Here is a 15,686-nt window from a genome sequence, read left to right as displayed (position 1 = left end):
TATTTGGCTGAGAACATCCGTAGAGGAAAAGCCCCTTTCCTGTCCTTCAGGCCTGGTCTGCCTGTTGTGAGGCCTCCTACTTTTGAGAAGAGCTGGCTGTGGGTTGTTGATTGGTTCGAGCAGGCAGTAGGAGGCTCACCATGAGCCCCACCAGGACTGCAGAGCTGCCCACACCCCGTCCTTGGTTTTGGCTGAGCACCCTAGACAGTTGAAAGCACCAATCTGACTGGCCACCTGGTGCCTGAGGATGCCACTCATACTTCTGTCCCTCACCCAGCCAGATTCCAACTTCCATTTAGAAACAGACCCCTCATTCCTTCATTCAAACCTGGGTATTGGGAATAGCACAACTTGGCCTGACCCTGACCTGACACCCTTTACAGCCTGTCCCCACATCTGCTGCCTCCTGGGCCAGCTCCAGACCCCAAGTACAGCATATGCCCTTGCCCACCTCCCTCTCATGACTTTTTTTTCTTGGCCTGTACTGCTTCGGTGACCTCATCCTTCCATATTTCCTTTCATTCCCCACCAGGACATTAGGGACTGAAGTGCTGTACCTCTGGCATCCACTTAGTGGTGATGCTGTCTGTCTAGGTCAAGTGGAGAGGTTTTCTTACCACAGTTACTTCTTCCATTATCACTGCTTTAGAGTATGCTAAATACGCCACACTTCTGTCTGCTGTTCCCACTGTTACAGCATCTGACACTTGCACCCAAACTTGATTCCTCTGCCTCCTTTCTCCAGTGTCCCAGTGCCTTCATGGGTACTCTAGACCTTGTTCACTGTATCTCCCTCATTACACCTGATTCTCCAGACACTGCTGTCCCTTCGCCACCACAGCCCCTGGATCCCCTTGCTACCTCATGCGCAGAAAGTATAAGAACAGCTTCCTCATCAAAACCCCTATAAATCTTGGTTGCATCTTAGTTCCCCACACATGCCCTGTCACATTTGCCAACTATTACAACACCAGCAAGATGGGAGACCAGGGCTCAGTGGGCAGGGGTGGGTCACTGCACTGAGCCCTCTGCACCTAGCAGACACAAAGGGTGGGATAAAGTTGTCTCTTCTTGTCTCTTTCTAGAATTATTTGTCATCAAGTATTCAGTAAACATTGTCGAGTGCTTACTGTGTGCCGGGCGCTACTGTAGGCATTGGAGACAGAAACATAAAAAAGATCCCTGTCCCGGGGTGGGATGCACGTGTTTATGTGTGTGCGCATGCTTGTTTTCCTAGGGTGAGACCCAGAATAGACAGTAGACACGCTAAGTAAGTTGTGTGTTATAAGTTCATCTGTGCAATTCAGAAGAGCCAGGTCCAGAATGATGGGGGTGCAGGTAGGCATTTTAAAATATGGGAGTCAGGGAAGACTTCATGAAGAAGGTGACACTGAAACAAGGACTTGGAAGAAGAGGGCGAGGCGTGTGGATATCTGGAGGAAGAGCATTCCAGGAAAAGGGAGCAGCAAGTGCAAAGTCCCTGAGGCTGGATTGTGCCTGCTTTATACAGGAACAACTAGGATACTAGTACGGCTGGAGTGGAGTGAGAAAGGTAAGAGATGAAGTCAGGGAAATGATGGACCTGATTATCGTTTCAGTGGTGGACTTTTGTCTTTGTCAAATTACTTCCGTTCCTCTCATGCTCCCCTAAATCCTCGCTAGGACGAACCTTACTGAAAACTAACTGGTGTGACCAAGGGTGCCATAAAGGGAAGCCCAGGAGAGGTGGGGAAGCTGACTGTGGACTAGGGTGCAGTGTAAAAATGTTCTAGAAGTCCTGCCAGAGGCTGCCGCCATTTGAACTGGGCTTGGTGATAGTGTAGGAGTTTTCCAGGCAGAGAAGGGCGAGGGATTAGCTCTGCCAGGCAGTGCTTGACACACAACAGGCGCCCAATAAATAAAATGGAAAACCGCAGAAGCCCAGGGGTTGGGAGGAGCCATGGGCGGGGCTCTGGCGGGCCAGAAGAGGTGGCAGGAAGGGTGGCAGGAAAACCCAATTCGGAGTGCAAATCCTCGTCTGAGACAGAAAAGAGGCCTCCTTCCAGCCCCAAGTCCCAAGCATGCGCAGTAATGCACTCGCCCCTCTAAAGGTCTGTTCTTTCCCATCAGCCTAGGCTCCACCCTGTGAGCCTCTCTGACGGAGATGGGAGGGGTTAAAGGCGGGATGAAATGCGATTGAATGGTCTTTTGACCAATCATCTTGTGAGATATTTGATCTATGGTAAGAAAGGAGCGCAGAACAAAAAGGAGGACCCGCCTCCTCTACTGTAAAAACCAATGAAGACCTGGCAGAGGCGTGGTCGGGGCAGTGAAATCACGCCTCTTCAGCCAGGCCACGCCTTTCATTCTTGCTCTGCCTCACCCCAAGGAGCAAATCCGATTGGCTGGGCAACAACCTCAAAGGGCGGGGCCGCACACGTTCACAGCGGCAATGAGCTCGCGATCGGGGAGGAGTGGGGAGAAGCTGGGCGGGGCTAGACTCTGTCCTATCTAAGGTGGTAAAAGCCAATGATTCTCCAGGCCACCTCTCCTAGAAAAATCATCTTGTCGCGAACCTTTAAAACCGCTGCCTCTTGAGGCTCCTCAAGGAACTAGGACTGAGTGCCTCACTGTCTTTTTCCTCCTTGCAAAAGTCCCGTTTGCCATCATGGGGATATACCAAGTGAGACTGAGTAGGGGGAGCGACTGGTGACTGACACGCTGTCACTGGCTGCTGCCCGCTTCGGCGCTAGCAAACTTCTAGCAAGATCGGAACTGAGTACTAAGCAACCTCTACACTTCCCCCTGGCGCCGTTCCAGGGCCAGCACCACATTCCCCAGTGGGCGCGCAATGGCCGCGCCCCCTCCCGCTGTGGACGGGTTTTTTGGTACATGCAGTCCGAGGTGAGTCCCCTCCTTCCCACTTCACCCTGTCCAGCGCGTGCGTGCGCATGCGCGGAGCGCGGCGCGCGCAGTGGTTGGGCCATTGGCTGCTCGGCCCTGGGATCCGCCGCGTCTCCGCGAGCAGTCGGCTCTGAACCGCGAGCCGCCGTGAGCTCTCGGATTCGAGCCGGCGCCAACGAGCCCGGGGGCATCGCCCGCAGCGGCCAAGCTCATGGCCGGCTGAGCGGGACGCCGCCTCCGCCTCAGCCACCGCCGCCGCCGCCGCCTCCTCCTCCTCAGCCGGCGGCGGCCCGGGCCCAGCAGCCATGGCCGAAGACTACTGGGACGGGCGCCTGCGGCGAACAGGAGGAGAAGGAGGTCGCGCGGCCTCAGCCCGGGCCGCCGCCCCAGGCGCCGCCGCGCCGGCCCCGCGGCGCTGAGGTTGCTCGCGCGCCCCCGCCGGTGAGCGCGTCCCCGAGGCGTGGGGCGGGGGCTGCCCTTCCTTCTGCAGAACCAACCCAGACCCCGGGCGGTGCCCAGGGGTCTGGGCTGCACCGCTGGCATGTGCCCCCTCCCGCGGCGAGTTTCCCAGAATGCACCGGGACGGGGGGTCATTCGGGGCCTCCCTGACCTTGGCCCCGCCCTGGGCCCGGTCTGGAAGCTGGGGATGGGAAGTAGTGTGGGTGCTAATGGGGAGCGGGGTGATCGAAGGACCAGAGGGTGTGGAGATAGGTGGCCGTGTGGTGAAAGACTCGAGGTTTGCTAATGGGGACCTGAGCTGTGGAGGGGTCCGATCATGTGATAATAATAAAAGTCTTACCGCTGTGTGAGGTTTTGAGGCCCAGTGTGTGCTAACAGAGGGGCGGTGCAAGGTGATGGAGGGACCCGAGGAGATGTGTAACAGGGGAGAGGACGTCAGAGGAGTACTGAGGTATGCAAATGGGGTTATAGCTGTAGAGAGGCCCTGTGTGTGTCACTGGGGGATGAGGTGGTAGAGGTACCAGAAGGTGTGCTCATAGGATTTGGGCTCTGAGGCCCTGAGTGTGGTAATGAGGGTTAGGATGGTGTTACTACTGTGTATTTGTCCATGAGGGACTGCAGGGTGTGAGGGTCCAGGGTGTGCTCATGGAGGGCAGGGTAGTGGAAAAACTCCCGTATTGAGAGGGTGCCAATGGGGGCGGTCATAGCCATAGAGGATATGTGCATATGGTAATGAAGGTCTGGGTAGTCCAAGGCCCAGTGTAAGCTAATGGGGGCAGACTGGTGGAAGACCTGAGCCTCTGCTAATGGGTATCAGAATTGTGGCTCTGTGTGTGGGGTGGTGGTTGGTGGCAAGGGAAGTATCTTAGCACTGTAAGAGGGTCAGTGTATTAAGGATCAAGATGGTATGAGATCAGTGTGTATGTGTGTCCATGAGGTCAGGGGATCTGAGAGACTCTAGGACGCCCTAAGAAGGGGCAGGGTAACAGATGAAGTTCTAATGACTGCTAAGGTGGGTTTAGAGTCATGGAGGCGCTTAAATGTGTGCCGGGGTTGGAGGGGGCGAGAATCAGAGCAGTATGAGGTCTGGAATATGCTAATGAGCGTCAGAATATTGTGAAGGCTGTGTGTGCCCCTGTGTCCGTGGGGGCCTGTGGTGTGTTGAGGTCCCCAGGAATGCTAATGGGGGGTAGAGCTGTGGAGGGGATCTAGTGTGCCATAGGGACGCTCAGGGCTGTGAAAGGATCCAAGTGTCAGCCAACAGGGCTTAGAGCTGTGGAGGAGTTGAAGCAAAGAGAAATAAAGGACAGGACTATGGGAAGATCTAGGTGTGCTAAAGTGGATTAGAGCCATGGAGGGCTGGAGTGGGCTAATGGGGTTCCGGGCTGAATGAGGATCTGTGTGTGCTAATGAGGGTCAGGCCATTATAGAACAGTGTGTTTGTGCATCCCTGGAGAATAGAGCTGAGTCCAGGTTCAGGCTGTGCTAATGGGGAGACACTGTGTGAGGCCCAGTGTGTGCTAATAGGGGTCACGGTGAAGTGAAGGTCCAGCTTGTGCTGATGAGAGGGGGGGGGGACAGGGTAGTGGGAGGACCAGAATACATGTTAATGATGATCCTTGCTGTGGAGGGGTCCCAGTGTGGGCAAAACAGGTCAGGAATCGGAATCTGCAGGGTGCACTTTGTGTTAATGGGATTCAGGACAGTGTGAAGGTCCAGTGAGTGCTAATGTGGGTTAGCTGTAGCGGGTCCCAAGTGCATGTTAATAGGGGTCGGAATCATGTTAGGGGAGCAGGGAGTGCTGTGGAGAAGCTAACAAGCACCTGGGCCTGCGAGGGGCCCAAGAGTATGGTGGTAAGAGTTAATTTAGAGGGGCCCAACTGTGTGCTAACAGAGTTCAGTGCTCTGCTGGGGCTTTGTATGCTGATGGAGGTTAGAGATAAATAGGGAAATTGCAGTGCTGATGGCAGTTAAGATGCAAAGAAGCCTTCTTGAGGGTCCAGTGTGTACTGAAGGAAGCAGGACACAGTGAGAGGCCAGTGTGTGCTTATGGGATGGTTCTGGACAGGATGAGGGTGGTGTGTCCCTATGGGAGTTAGCAGAGTGATGACTGTGTCCACAGTGGTCGGTGTGATGTGAGGTGGTGAGTATACTTGGATGTGAGGGTATTCTGAGGATGGGTGTGTCCTCTGGGTGGGGGGTGTCAAGAAGGACATGTGCCCTTTTTTGAGAGGGGTTGTGTATCCAGTTTCTTGCTCCCTCCTTCACTATTCTGAAAGTCTAAAAATCTCAGAAAACTGAAATGATATTTACAAGTTTTACTGCATATTGATGTTCAAATGTCTCTGTTCACAGGGTCCCCCTGCTGGGGGTGTTGTATGATACACAGATTTTGTACCCCATCTTCCTAAAATTCCCCCCAAAATGAACTCTGGAACATGCCAAACCCTTGGGGTTTCCAGTTAGGGGTCATAGACTCATGATTCCTTCTGGCTCCCTCCTCATCCTCCATCTAGCCCTACTTACAGTCACCCTCCTCCCCGCCTCAGATCCCCCATTCCCTGCCCCAGCAGGCAAAGCGACTGGATATCTGCGCCATACGGATACAAGACAGTCTTTGGGGCCTGGCCACACTTCACCTTCCTCAGCTTCATGTTCAGTGTTCAGCCTCCTGGGTCAGGATTTTTTTCGTTAATGTTATCCTGGGTTCTTTGGATAGACTTCATCCTCTTTACTGAGGTCTTCCTGCTAGGCTGGCCCCTCTGCCCATCCTGGGGGTAATGAGTTCAGGCAGGCAGAAGCGGGGTTTGGAAGCCACTGGGGTAAGCACCTGATTTCAAGGTGACAGATGACCCACTTCTCTCCTCGAATCCACCCCCAGCCTCATCCTCAACCTCCTATCTAGCTCCACTTCCCTTGGGCCCAGGGCCATCTTAGGCCCTGCTGTGAGTCCAGATGGTTCCTGGGCCAGGTCTTTCCCCCTCCTTGTTGGCCCAGAGCCCAGGAGGAAGCAGAAGAAGGCCGGCCTCAGCTTTTTGGTGGCCCCATTCCCTCCAGCAGCCCCATCTAGGTCATCTTGCCAATGCCAGTGTCCCTGGGCCACTTTGTCTGGGGTTGTTCATGAGTAGCAGGGACTCACCCTCCTCACCCTGACAGAGGTTGGTTTCTAGGCCCTCCTTTGCCCCCCTACCCCATTCATTAATTTCTGCCATAAGCACTTTTTGAGCATCTACTTTGTGTCAGTCACTGTTCCAGGTCCTCAGGATATAGCCGTGACCTAAACAGACAGAAATCTACCCTGGCGGAGCTGATCTTCTAGTTATGGCGGTGAGGAGACAGACAGTAAAGAATAAAGAAACCAATAAGTAGATGGTGTCATTTCTGAGGAGGTGATAAGTGCTGGGGGGGGATAATTGGCAAGGTGAGGGAGCTTAGGATGATTGAGATTTTAAATAGGGTTATTCATGGAGGGTAATCTATGGAAAAGGTTATATTTGAGCAATGGCCTGAAGTGGGTGAGGGAGGGGACGAGCTATTTTGAAATATGGGGGAAGGGTATTCTAGGTATCGGGAACAGCCAGTGCAAAGGCCCTGTGGTGGAACTTTTGGGGTGGTTGCAAAATACCAACTAGCAATGATCAAGGGGGAGGTGAGACCAGAGAGGTAATGGGGTGAATGCGGTAAGACCTTGTGGGCCATATTAAAGACTGAGATGTTTATTTGGGATGATAAGGGAGATGTGATATATTCCCAAATAGAGGAGAAATGTGACTTGGCTTGTAAAAATCTGGGTCGGACCCTATGGTCCCAACCTGATTGAACCTTTCCAGCAGTTCTCAGCATAGCTGGTATGCATCAAGATCCCCCCCATGACCCCACCCAGTGGTTGGGTCTAGGCAGCCCCCAACCCCCCCTCACCTGAGTAACCAGTGGGATAGTACACTGGTTACCTTGACGATGGTTGCTGGGGGAAGCAGGAGAGTTCTTGTGGCCACAGGGAGGGTTCTGCCTTGGTAGTTGGGGGTGATGTGGGGCTGGTGCCAGAGAAACATGTCATCCTTTGGACGTGGCCGGGGTCGTGTCAGTGGTCCTGAGGTCCTGGGCAAGCCCCGTGCCCGACAGGTGGCTGGGTCCATCAGTGCCAGTGCAGTCGAGAATGCCTGCTGTGAAGCCCTCTGCTCCCACAGTGAGGCTGCTCCCATAGAGGCCAGCACTCCGTCAGTTTGGCCCTTTCCCTCAGCCAGCCACCCAAGCCTCAGTACCCAGGTGAGCCACTTAGGAGCAGGGTCCCCAGGGGCTGGCTGTCATAGGTGGCGGGCACTGACAAAGGTCCTCATCCATGGCAGGTTTCCAGGAATCCTGAGTGGTTCCAGCGCTCCACGGTGGTTGGGCAGATACTGACACATGTTCATGGCTGTGCGCCTCACTGGGCTGTCATAGGTTTTAGGGGGCCCGTGGTGGTCAGGCAAATGCTAATGTGGGACCCATTCCCATCCATCTCCCCTGCTCAGGTCGCCATGGATCGGATGAAGAAGATCAAACGGCAGCTGTCAATGACACTCCGAGGGGGCCGAGGTGTAGACAAGACCAATGGTGCCCCTGAACAGATAGGCCTGGATGAGAGTGGCGGCGGCGGCAGTGACCTTGGAGAGGCCCCCACACGTGCTGCCCCTGGGGAACCTCGCTCTGGGCGGGGTCCACTCAGCTCTGCACCAGGTGGGTCCACTGACCGTTCCCGCTCCCAGACTGGTCCCTAGGTGTGCTGCCTTCCAGCTGAGTTTTTCTTAGACTTGCGTTATTTTCATTTTCCTTTCTCCGTTTTCTCCCCTATCTCTGCTGTCCTCTCCCAACACCTTCTCTCTGTTGTCCATCTGTGCCCCTTTCCTTGGCATTGTGCCCAGGCCTCTGGGAGGAAGGGTGCCCCACCTGCCGCAGCTGCCCCAAGCCTCCCTCTGCCCTTCTCCTGCGCTCTGTGACAGGCCCCTCAGGCCTCCTGGCGCCTGCCTGCCCTGGGCCTGCCTTCCCAGGGCATTTGGCTACCTCTGCCGCTGCCTGCTCACTGGCCTTGGGCCAGCTGCAGTCTCAGCTCGCCGCTGAAACGGGGTGCTCCACTAGGTGACTATTGCCGCCCCCCCCCCAACAATTCAACCTGTCTTGACCCGTGTGAACCTCCCTGGGCCTTCCCACCCTCTCCCTGAGGGATTCCAGGCTGCTCTGGGGGCCGTGTGCACACGTGTGTGATGAGGGAATGTGTTACGTGGGGGTGGGGGGGGTTGTCCTGGGCTCCTGAACCCACCTGGCCTGCCGTCCCCCTGTCCCCACTACCAGAGATTGTACACGAGGACTTGAAGATGGGGTCAGACGGGGAAAGTGACCAGGCTTCAGCCACGTCCTCGGATGAGGTGCAGTCACCAGTGAGGGTGCGCATGCGCAACCACCCCCCGCGCAAGATCTCCACTGAGGTGCTTAACCCCCTGTCCCAGCAGTGGCGGGGCTGGAAAAGAGGGTCAGGCCTGGGGAGTTGGAGCTCATGGTCCTGTTTGTCCCCCATCTTACCTGCTAGGATATCAACAAGCGCCTGTCATTACCAGCCGACATCCGGCTGCCCGAGGGCTACCTTGAGAAGTTGACCCTCAATAGCCCCATCTTCGACAAGCCCCTCAGCCGCCGCCTCCGCCGGGTCAGCCTGGTGAGCATCTTCTGTTCCTGTCTCCTCCCCCGCCCCCAAGTCCTTTCCGCTAAGCGTGCTTCAATCTGCCTCCTTTACCCCACAGTCTGAGATCGGCTTTGGGAAACTGGAGACCTACATCAAGCTGGACAAGCTGGGAGAGGTGAGAGACAGCCAGGGAGCCCATGGTAGAGACGGGGGTCAGTGGAAACTTTCTGCAGCCCCATAGCTGCTCTCTTGTCACTCTTCCTCATGTCCCAGGGTACCTATGCCACCGTCTACAAAGGCAAAAGCAAGCTCACAGACAACCTTGTGGCGCTCAAGGAGATCAGACTGGAACACGAAGAGGGGGCGCCCTGCACCGCCATCCGGGAAGGTACAGCTTCACCCCATCTGCCCCAGGCTTCTGCCCTGCTGTTGCTCTGGGCTTCATGAGAAAGTGCCCATTACCCACATATCCAGATAATAAATCAGGGTAACCAGGAACCTTCCTGTGTGGAGAAGAGGTAGATGAATTGGAAAGCAGGGTGTTTGCTTTGGTTCTGAGAATGCCCCTGAGAATGCTCACCACTTTACTTGACACAACGGAATGAATCTGAATTGCATAGAAATTCACTGTGCAAACTCATTTTCACAAGAAGCTGCAGGCCTATGTACTGAGGGTTGGAGCAAAGCCCCTTTGCAGAAACCAAAAGCTGGTTGTGAAAGTCTAGTATCACATAAGCCTGAGGCAGTAATCCAGGTTCTTGCTCTATAATCTTCTCTGAGCCTTAGTTTCCACATCTGGAACTTGGGTACACACCTTCTTCCTGATCTCAGGTGTGTTAGGGCCGGTGGCTGTGAGCCACCACCCCAAACTGCACGGGGAAAGAAGGAGACCCGGGCTAATCCCTGTCTGGTCCTCTTCCTCACCTCTATCCTGAAGGTGGGCCTTGACTCTTTCTCGTCCCACCCCCATGCTTCCTGCAGTGTCCCTGCTCAAGGACCTCAAACACGCCAACATCGTCACGCTACACGACATTATCCACACAGAGAAGTCGCTCACCCTTGTCTTTGAGTACCTGGTAAGGTTGGGTGGTTTGGGTCCTGGGAGGTAGGTGGGGAGATGGCCAGGAGCCACAGGATGTGACCCCCTTTCCTCTACCTGCTCTTCTTTCAGGACAAGGACCTGAAGCAGTACCTGGATGACTGTGGGAACGTCATCAACATGCACAATGTGAAAGTGGGTGTGGGGCAAGAAGCAGGGGCACAAGGGGGCCCCCTGCTCGCCCACTGCACCCCACAAATCTCCCAGAAACAGACTTCTCCCGTTTGGCTTTTTTGCTGGGAGCCCCTGGAGGGCATTGGGACCCTGTCCTCTTTTGTGAGACAAGGCTCTGGGCTCAGTGCCGGTGTTTGGGAGGGGGAACAGTGCCTGTTGGGGGTCAGGCTGCTGAATACTCTTTGACCTCTGCCTGCCGTTCCTGGGTCCCCAGCTGTTCCTGTTCCAGCTGCTCCGTGGCCTGGCCTACTGCCACCGGCAGAAGGTGCTACACCGAGACCTCAAGCCCCAGAACCTGCTCATCAACGAGAGAGGAGAGCTCAAGCTGGCCGACTTCGGTACTCCTGGCTTTCCCCTTCCCCGTGACCACCTAGCCTCAGTCCCCTTCAGCCTCTCCAGGCTTGGCTTAGGACGCCCTCAGTCCCAGATGCATTCTCCCCGAGACTGTCCAGGACTCCTCAATTTCAGCTGCCCCTTCTCTCCACCTACCAGGCCTGGCCCGGGCCAAGTCAATTCCAACGAAGACCTACTCCAATGAGGTGGTAACGCTATGGTACCGGCCCCCCGACATCCTGCTCGGGTCCACGGACTACTCCACTCAGATTGACATGTGGTGAGGACAGGTGGAAGTGTGGCAGAGGCCATGTGGTGAAGAGGGGTGGCTTGGTCACAGTGGCCAACCAGCCAACCATCTCCCTCTTCACTGTGCCCTCCCTGCCCAGGGGTGTGGGCTGCATCTTCTATGAGATGGCCACAGGCCGGCCCCTCTTCCCGGGCTCCACGGTGGAGGAACAGCTGCACTTCATCTTCCGCATCTTGGGTGAGGAGGCACGAGCCCTAGGAGCTGCGGGGACCTCATGCAGGGAGGCCCTGTGAGATGCTTAGGGTAACTGCTTCCCTGCCAGGAACCCCAACTGAGGAGACGTGGCCAGGCATCCTGTCCAATGAAGAGTTCAAGACATACAACTACCCCAAGTACCGAGCCGAGGCCCTTTTGAGCCATGCACCCCGGTGAGGCTGGTGGGTGGGTGGGTGTGAGGGTCGTCCATAGTACCCAAACTCAATTTAAAACAGGTCCCCTTGTCCTTGCGGTAGACTTGACAGCGACGGGGCTGACCTCCTCACCAAGCTGCTGCAGGTGAGACCACCTTCCTGGGCCAGCCTTGGGGAGCCAGTGGATTCTAGGTGTGGGGAGACAGGGAGCTACAGAGGCAGGGTCTGGGGCGGGGAGGAAGAGATGCCTACTCGTTGAAACTGTCAATACTCCCCCACCCCGACACACGCTCAGTTTGAAGGTCGCAATCGGATCTCCGCAGACGACGCCATGAAACATCCATTCTTCCTCAGTCTGGGGGAGCGGATCCACAAACTTCCTGACAGTGAGTAGAACTGGGGAATGGGCCAGCCAGTGGGGGGCCCTTGGGAACAGGACTGCCGCAGACAGCTGGGCAGGTCGTCTGGGGGTGGGCGGTGCGGGTGTGCCCTTGTTCACGTGTGTGATGTGTTGGTGATTACAAAAAAAAGTTTCTTAGCTTTCAATTCCTCTCACCTTTCATGGAAATTTTCAAACATACTTTAAAAACCGGTGCAACATCACTTTACCTTTTTAAAAAAGTAAACGTGGTAAAATAGATTCTGAGAAATGCACAGATCGTAAGTATACAGCGCAATGAATTTTCACAAACTAAACACCTATGTAACCGGCATACAGGCCAAGAAATGGGACATGAAAAGCTCCCCCAAAGTGCCCTCCTGCCTCCTTCAGTTACTCCTGGCATCCCCTCCAAGGGTTACCACTAGTTTGACTTCTAACAGCATAGATAAGTTTTCCCCGTCTTTGTACCCTCCAGAATTGGAGTCACATGTGGTGTTTTCTTTTTGTATCTGACTTTTAAGAACGTTTTAATATGGACATTTTAAAATTTGATATATTTAAACATTAGACCATATAATATGCTAAGTCCCCAAGTACTCCAACAAGTCAACTCATGGCCAATCTGGTTTTATCTATATTACCTCTTTATTTTGAATCAAGCCCCAGATACATCATTCATCTATAAGTAATTTCAGTATGTATCTCTAAAATATTTTAAAAACGTAACAATAATACCATTATCACACTAAAAAATACTGGTCCATTGGATTAGTCTCAGTCAAATCCCAAATACCATCCATCATCTAGACTTAACATGGGGTAATTGCAATGCCACTATCATCCTTGACAAAATGAATGATTTCTTGGTGTCGTGTAATAGTCCATATTGCATTTCCCCTGCTTGAAGCTGGTTTGTGTGGGGGATTATTTGATGGGTAAAAGTCAGGGCTCTCAAAGAAAAGGCATTTTTTTCTCATTTCCCCGATGGGCTCACATGGGAGGTGGTCCTGGATGACCTGATGGGTCATGCCCCACTTCTCTCTCTCCTCCATCCACAGCTACTTCCATATTTGCACTAAAGGAGATCCAGCTACAAAAGGAGGCCAGCCTTCGGTCTTCGTCAATGCCTGACTCAGGTAGGTATAGGTGTGGTCCTTGCCCTCTCCCCTGTCCTGTTCACCTACCTGCTTGCCCACCAACAGCCATCCGCTCTGCTTTCGCCCGCAGGCAGGCCAGCTTTCCGAGTGGTGGACACCGAGTTCTAAGCCACAGACTGAGGCCCCAGCAGGCAGCAGCTGGAGGGATGCCACACCCCTCACAGGGCAGCCCCCAACTGCATCCTCCCTGCTTGCTGCCTGCCTACCTGCCTGACTCATGCTCGCCTGCCCACATGTCCCCTGCTGCCTGTCCGAATACCCACCCATTGGCCTGTCTGCTGGGTGCTAACAAAGCTCTCATCGCTCCCTCGCCTCGTCTGTCTGTCTGTCTGTCTCTCTCTATCTCTGTGTCTCTGTCTCGGTAGTTGCCGGCGGACAGCATGGCCGTGCCAGCCTCCCACGCTGAGGCCAGGCCTATACCCCTCCCCATCATACCCTCCCCCAGGACCACTACACCACGGCCAGCCAGGGGTCCGGAGCTAGCCCAGGCTGGGGATCTCAGACTCAGACAAGACATGGTGATGCCTTGGGTCTGAGGCTCCCCTGCCTGTTTTCCTGCCCTGCCCCACCTGCCTCATGTTGTGTGGGCCTTTTTTTTGTTTGTTTCATTCATTGTTTTTTTTTTAATTAATTTTAAATGAGGTTTTCATTTTTTAAATGCAATATCTCTGTATACAGACTGGCTGGGCCCCACCCACTTCGTGTGGCCCTCCCACAGTATTTTGTGCAATGAAGCCCCGCTCCCAGCCTTTCCATGGCAGGGACACAGCCCCTATTCAGAACCCTGACCATCACCAGACCCTGGGGTCAGCTAAGGGAAAGCATGCCTTGACCACTCGCCTTCTGACCCCCACCTGCCATCCCCAGCTGCAGGGGGACTTGGGGACTACTGGAGACTCTCTGGGAGATGGATGAGGTGGGGGGCCCCCACTCTTTCCCTCCTGGAGTCCCATAGCTGGGGCCTCCTTCTCAGGGTCTCCCTAGCCCAGCCCTCCTGCCCCCATCCCACTCGGTGCTGCTGAGTAGGGGCCCTGCCAGGAACTGACCGACACAGCAAGGAGCCATAGTGTGTGTATGCGCACAAGCAGGGACAGAGGGGCACATAGGGGGTTGTGCCCAGGCGTTACCCCCTAACCCCCGGGGAAGGTGAGGCAGGGCAGGGACAGTTTCTGGGGTTAGTCCTCAGATGGGTGGTTACCTCCCCTTCCTCCACTCTAAACCCTGGGGCCCTCAAATGGGGTGGGAGGGCAGGGGCAGGGCCCTCCTAGGGGGGTTTGGGGGGTTGGGTTCCTGAATGCACCATAATCGCTGTATGAAATATTAAAAAGTCTAAAGTGAAAAACCTGATTGCAAATCCCTGTGGGGGTGGGAGTAGGCTCAACCTAGAGTGAGTCCTGTGACCTTGGAGAATTCATACCTGGTCCCCATCTAGGAGAGCACTGGGAGTGGGCCAGGAACACGTCAGGACTATGAAAAAGACATCTGAGTGGTTGCACACACAACCATGGAACATCAAGTTGAAGCGGCTAGGGCAGGCTGTACAGAGGACGGGCTAAGAATCTAGCAGGGAGAGGAGTCAGGTTTACCCAAGAATATCAGGAAGCCAGACAGGGTAGAGACTGGTGAGTGCAGACAGGCTGTTCGTTTGAAGGACACTTGGAAGGCCCAATGAAACCAGTATGACCATGACATATCTACCTGGGACCTTGAGGCAGGCCAGTTGGAGAGGGAATATGAGAGGAGGGTAGATTTTGAACCACTGAGTAGATAGGGGAATCCTTTAGTACATCGATCAAATTCAGGAATGAGGTCCTTTCCTGATGGAATTGGAAGTTTGGATTATTGGTGTCTAGGAAGTAATGGAAACAGTGGGCATGTGTGAGATGACCCTGGGGAGGATGCAATGGTTTGTGAGAGGCCAGAGGTCAAAGGACAACCTGGGACTTGGCCTCAAGTCAAGAATTTGATTTCCTTTGTCCTGGGAGTTCTAGCCCCAGTCCACCATCTTGGGTAAAGCCTAGGATAGCCTTACGGGCAGAAGTGAGGCAGGCAGGGCCAGGCAAATGCTACAGGTAATAGCAAACCTAAGTGGCTGGTTACTGAAGTCCAGTGGCGGCAGTGGCCCATAGGCCTCTGCTGTGTTCCTCTCAGCACTTTGGTGATAGCTTACAGCTTTTTGTGGTTCCATGGTGGCTGCCACGTCCCCAAAGATGGGAAAGCAAGCGGGGAAAACATCCTCCCTACCTGACTCTTGCCTTGTAGCAGGCTGAAACTTCCATAAGCTCCTCAGCAAACTTCTTGTGCCATCCTTTGGCTAGAAGCAGATGATATGGCTGCCTCTGGCAGGAAGGGAGGCAGGGGAAATGAAGACCTTGTGAAAGGAGACAAGATTGCCAGGCCAGACTCAGAAGGACTCGAATTCACCCAGCTGCTCTGGGAAGTGGTAGGGTCATTGGTGTGGGCAGAGGCTGGCCTCTGGAAGGTGGAGAAACTGAGTCTAGGCCTAGGGAGGAGGACCTCTTGTTGGATTGTAGGAAGGACAGACGATCAGCTAAGTGGGGAGGAGAGTCTGCAGAGGGGCAATGAGAGTCAGTCCAGAGAATCTGACATGCTTCAGTTGGGCTTGTAGAGCAGCTGTCTGCCATGTGCCAGACCCAACTTGAATGTTACTTTGGGGATCCCCAGGTGAGAGGGCTGCTCCTGTCCTCCCTCAGAGTGTACAGGTGGTGGTGAGATTTGAAATTGTGCAGGGAAAGGGTATTCTCGACACCCCAGGCCCAGGGACCTGTGTATGCATGGGCCTAGAGGTGTGACAAGGCAAGGTATTTTTGCCTGTGGGAATAGGTGGTGATAGTGAGGGAAGTCACTGGAACAGACCTAGAA

The 15,686-nt window shown here is 54.5% G+C and overlaps 1 protein-coding gene across 9 annotated transcripts; it reads left to right on the top strand.

Annotated features, from left to right (window-relative positions):
* Positions 1 to 2,856: 2,856 nt before the first annotated feature.
* On the top strand, positions 2,857 to 14,145 carry CDK16 (cyclin dependent kinase 16). Of its 9 annotated transcripts, none has more exons than XM_064483239.1 (16): positions 2,857 to 2,883; positions 7,854 to 8,058; positions 8,671 to 8,804; positions 8,906 to 9,031; positions 9,117 to 9,173; positions 9,272 to 9,386; positions 9,980 to 10,074; positions 10,170 to 10,232; positions 10,486 to 10,609; positions 10,764 to 10,884; positions 10,994 to 11,091; positions 11,177 to 11,246; positions 11,346 to 11,409; positions 11,560 to 11,650; positions 12,705 to 12,782; positions 13,169 to 14,145. In XM_064483239.1, exons 1-16 carry the CDS (start codon positions 2,872 to 2,874, stop codon positions 13,207 to 13,209), a joined length of 1,494 nt encoding a protein of 497 aa, XP_064339309.1. In that variant the 5' UTR covers positions 2,857 to 2,871; the 3' UTR covers positions 13,210 to 14,145. The 9 variants fall into 9 exon arrangements, with proteins under 9 accessions (XP_064339309.1, XP_064339307.1, XP_031301212.1 ...); XM_064483237.1 differs by having other exon boundaries at positions 11,177 to 11,282; positions 11,367 to 11,409; XM_031445352.2 differs by having other exon boundaries at positions 11,177 to 11,282; positions 11,367 to 11,409; positions 12,874 to 14,145.
* Positions 14,146 to 15,686: the final 1,541 nt, after the last annotated feature.

Source organism: Camelus dromedarius, chromosome X (assembly GCF_036321535.1).
Source record: "Camelus dromedarius isolate mCamDro1 chromosome X, mCamDro1.pat, whole genome shotgun sequence".
Classification (NCBI taxonomy): Eukaryota; Metazoa; Chordata; class Mammalia; order Artiodactyla; family Camelidae; genus Camelus; species Camelus dromedarius.
This window is presented reverse-complemented; position numbering and strand designations above follow the sequence as displayed.

Coding starts and splice junctions, on each gene's coding strand:
- CDK16 (XM_010995213.3), top strand. CDS start 7,393: ATGTCATCCTTTGGACGTGGCCGGGGTCGTGTCAGTGGTCCTGAGGTC. Junction 9,174..9,271: donor AGCTGGACAAGCTGGGAGAG/GTGAGAGACAGC, acceptor CTCATGTCCCAG/GGTACCTATGCCACCGTCTA. Junction 12,783..12,873: donor TTCGTCAATGCCTGACTCAG/GTAGGTATAGGT, acceptor TTTCGCCCGCAG/GCAGGCCAGCTTTCCGAGTG.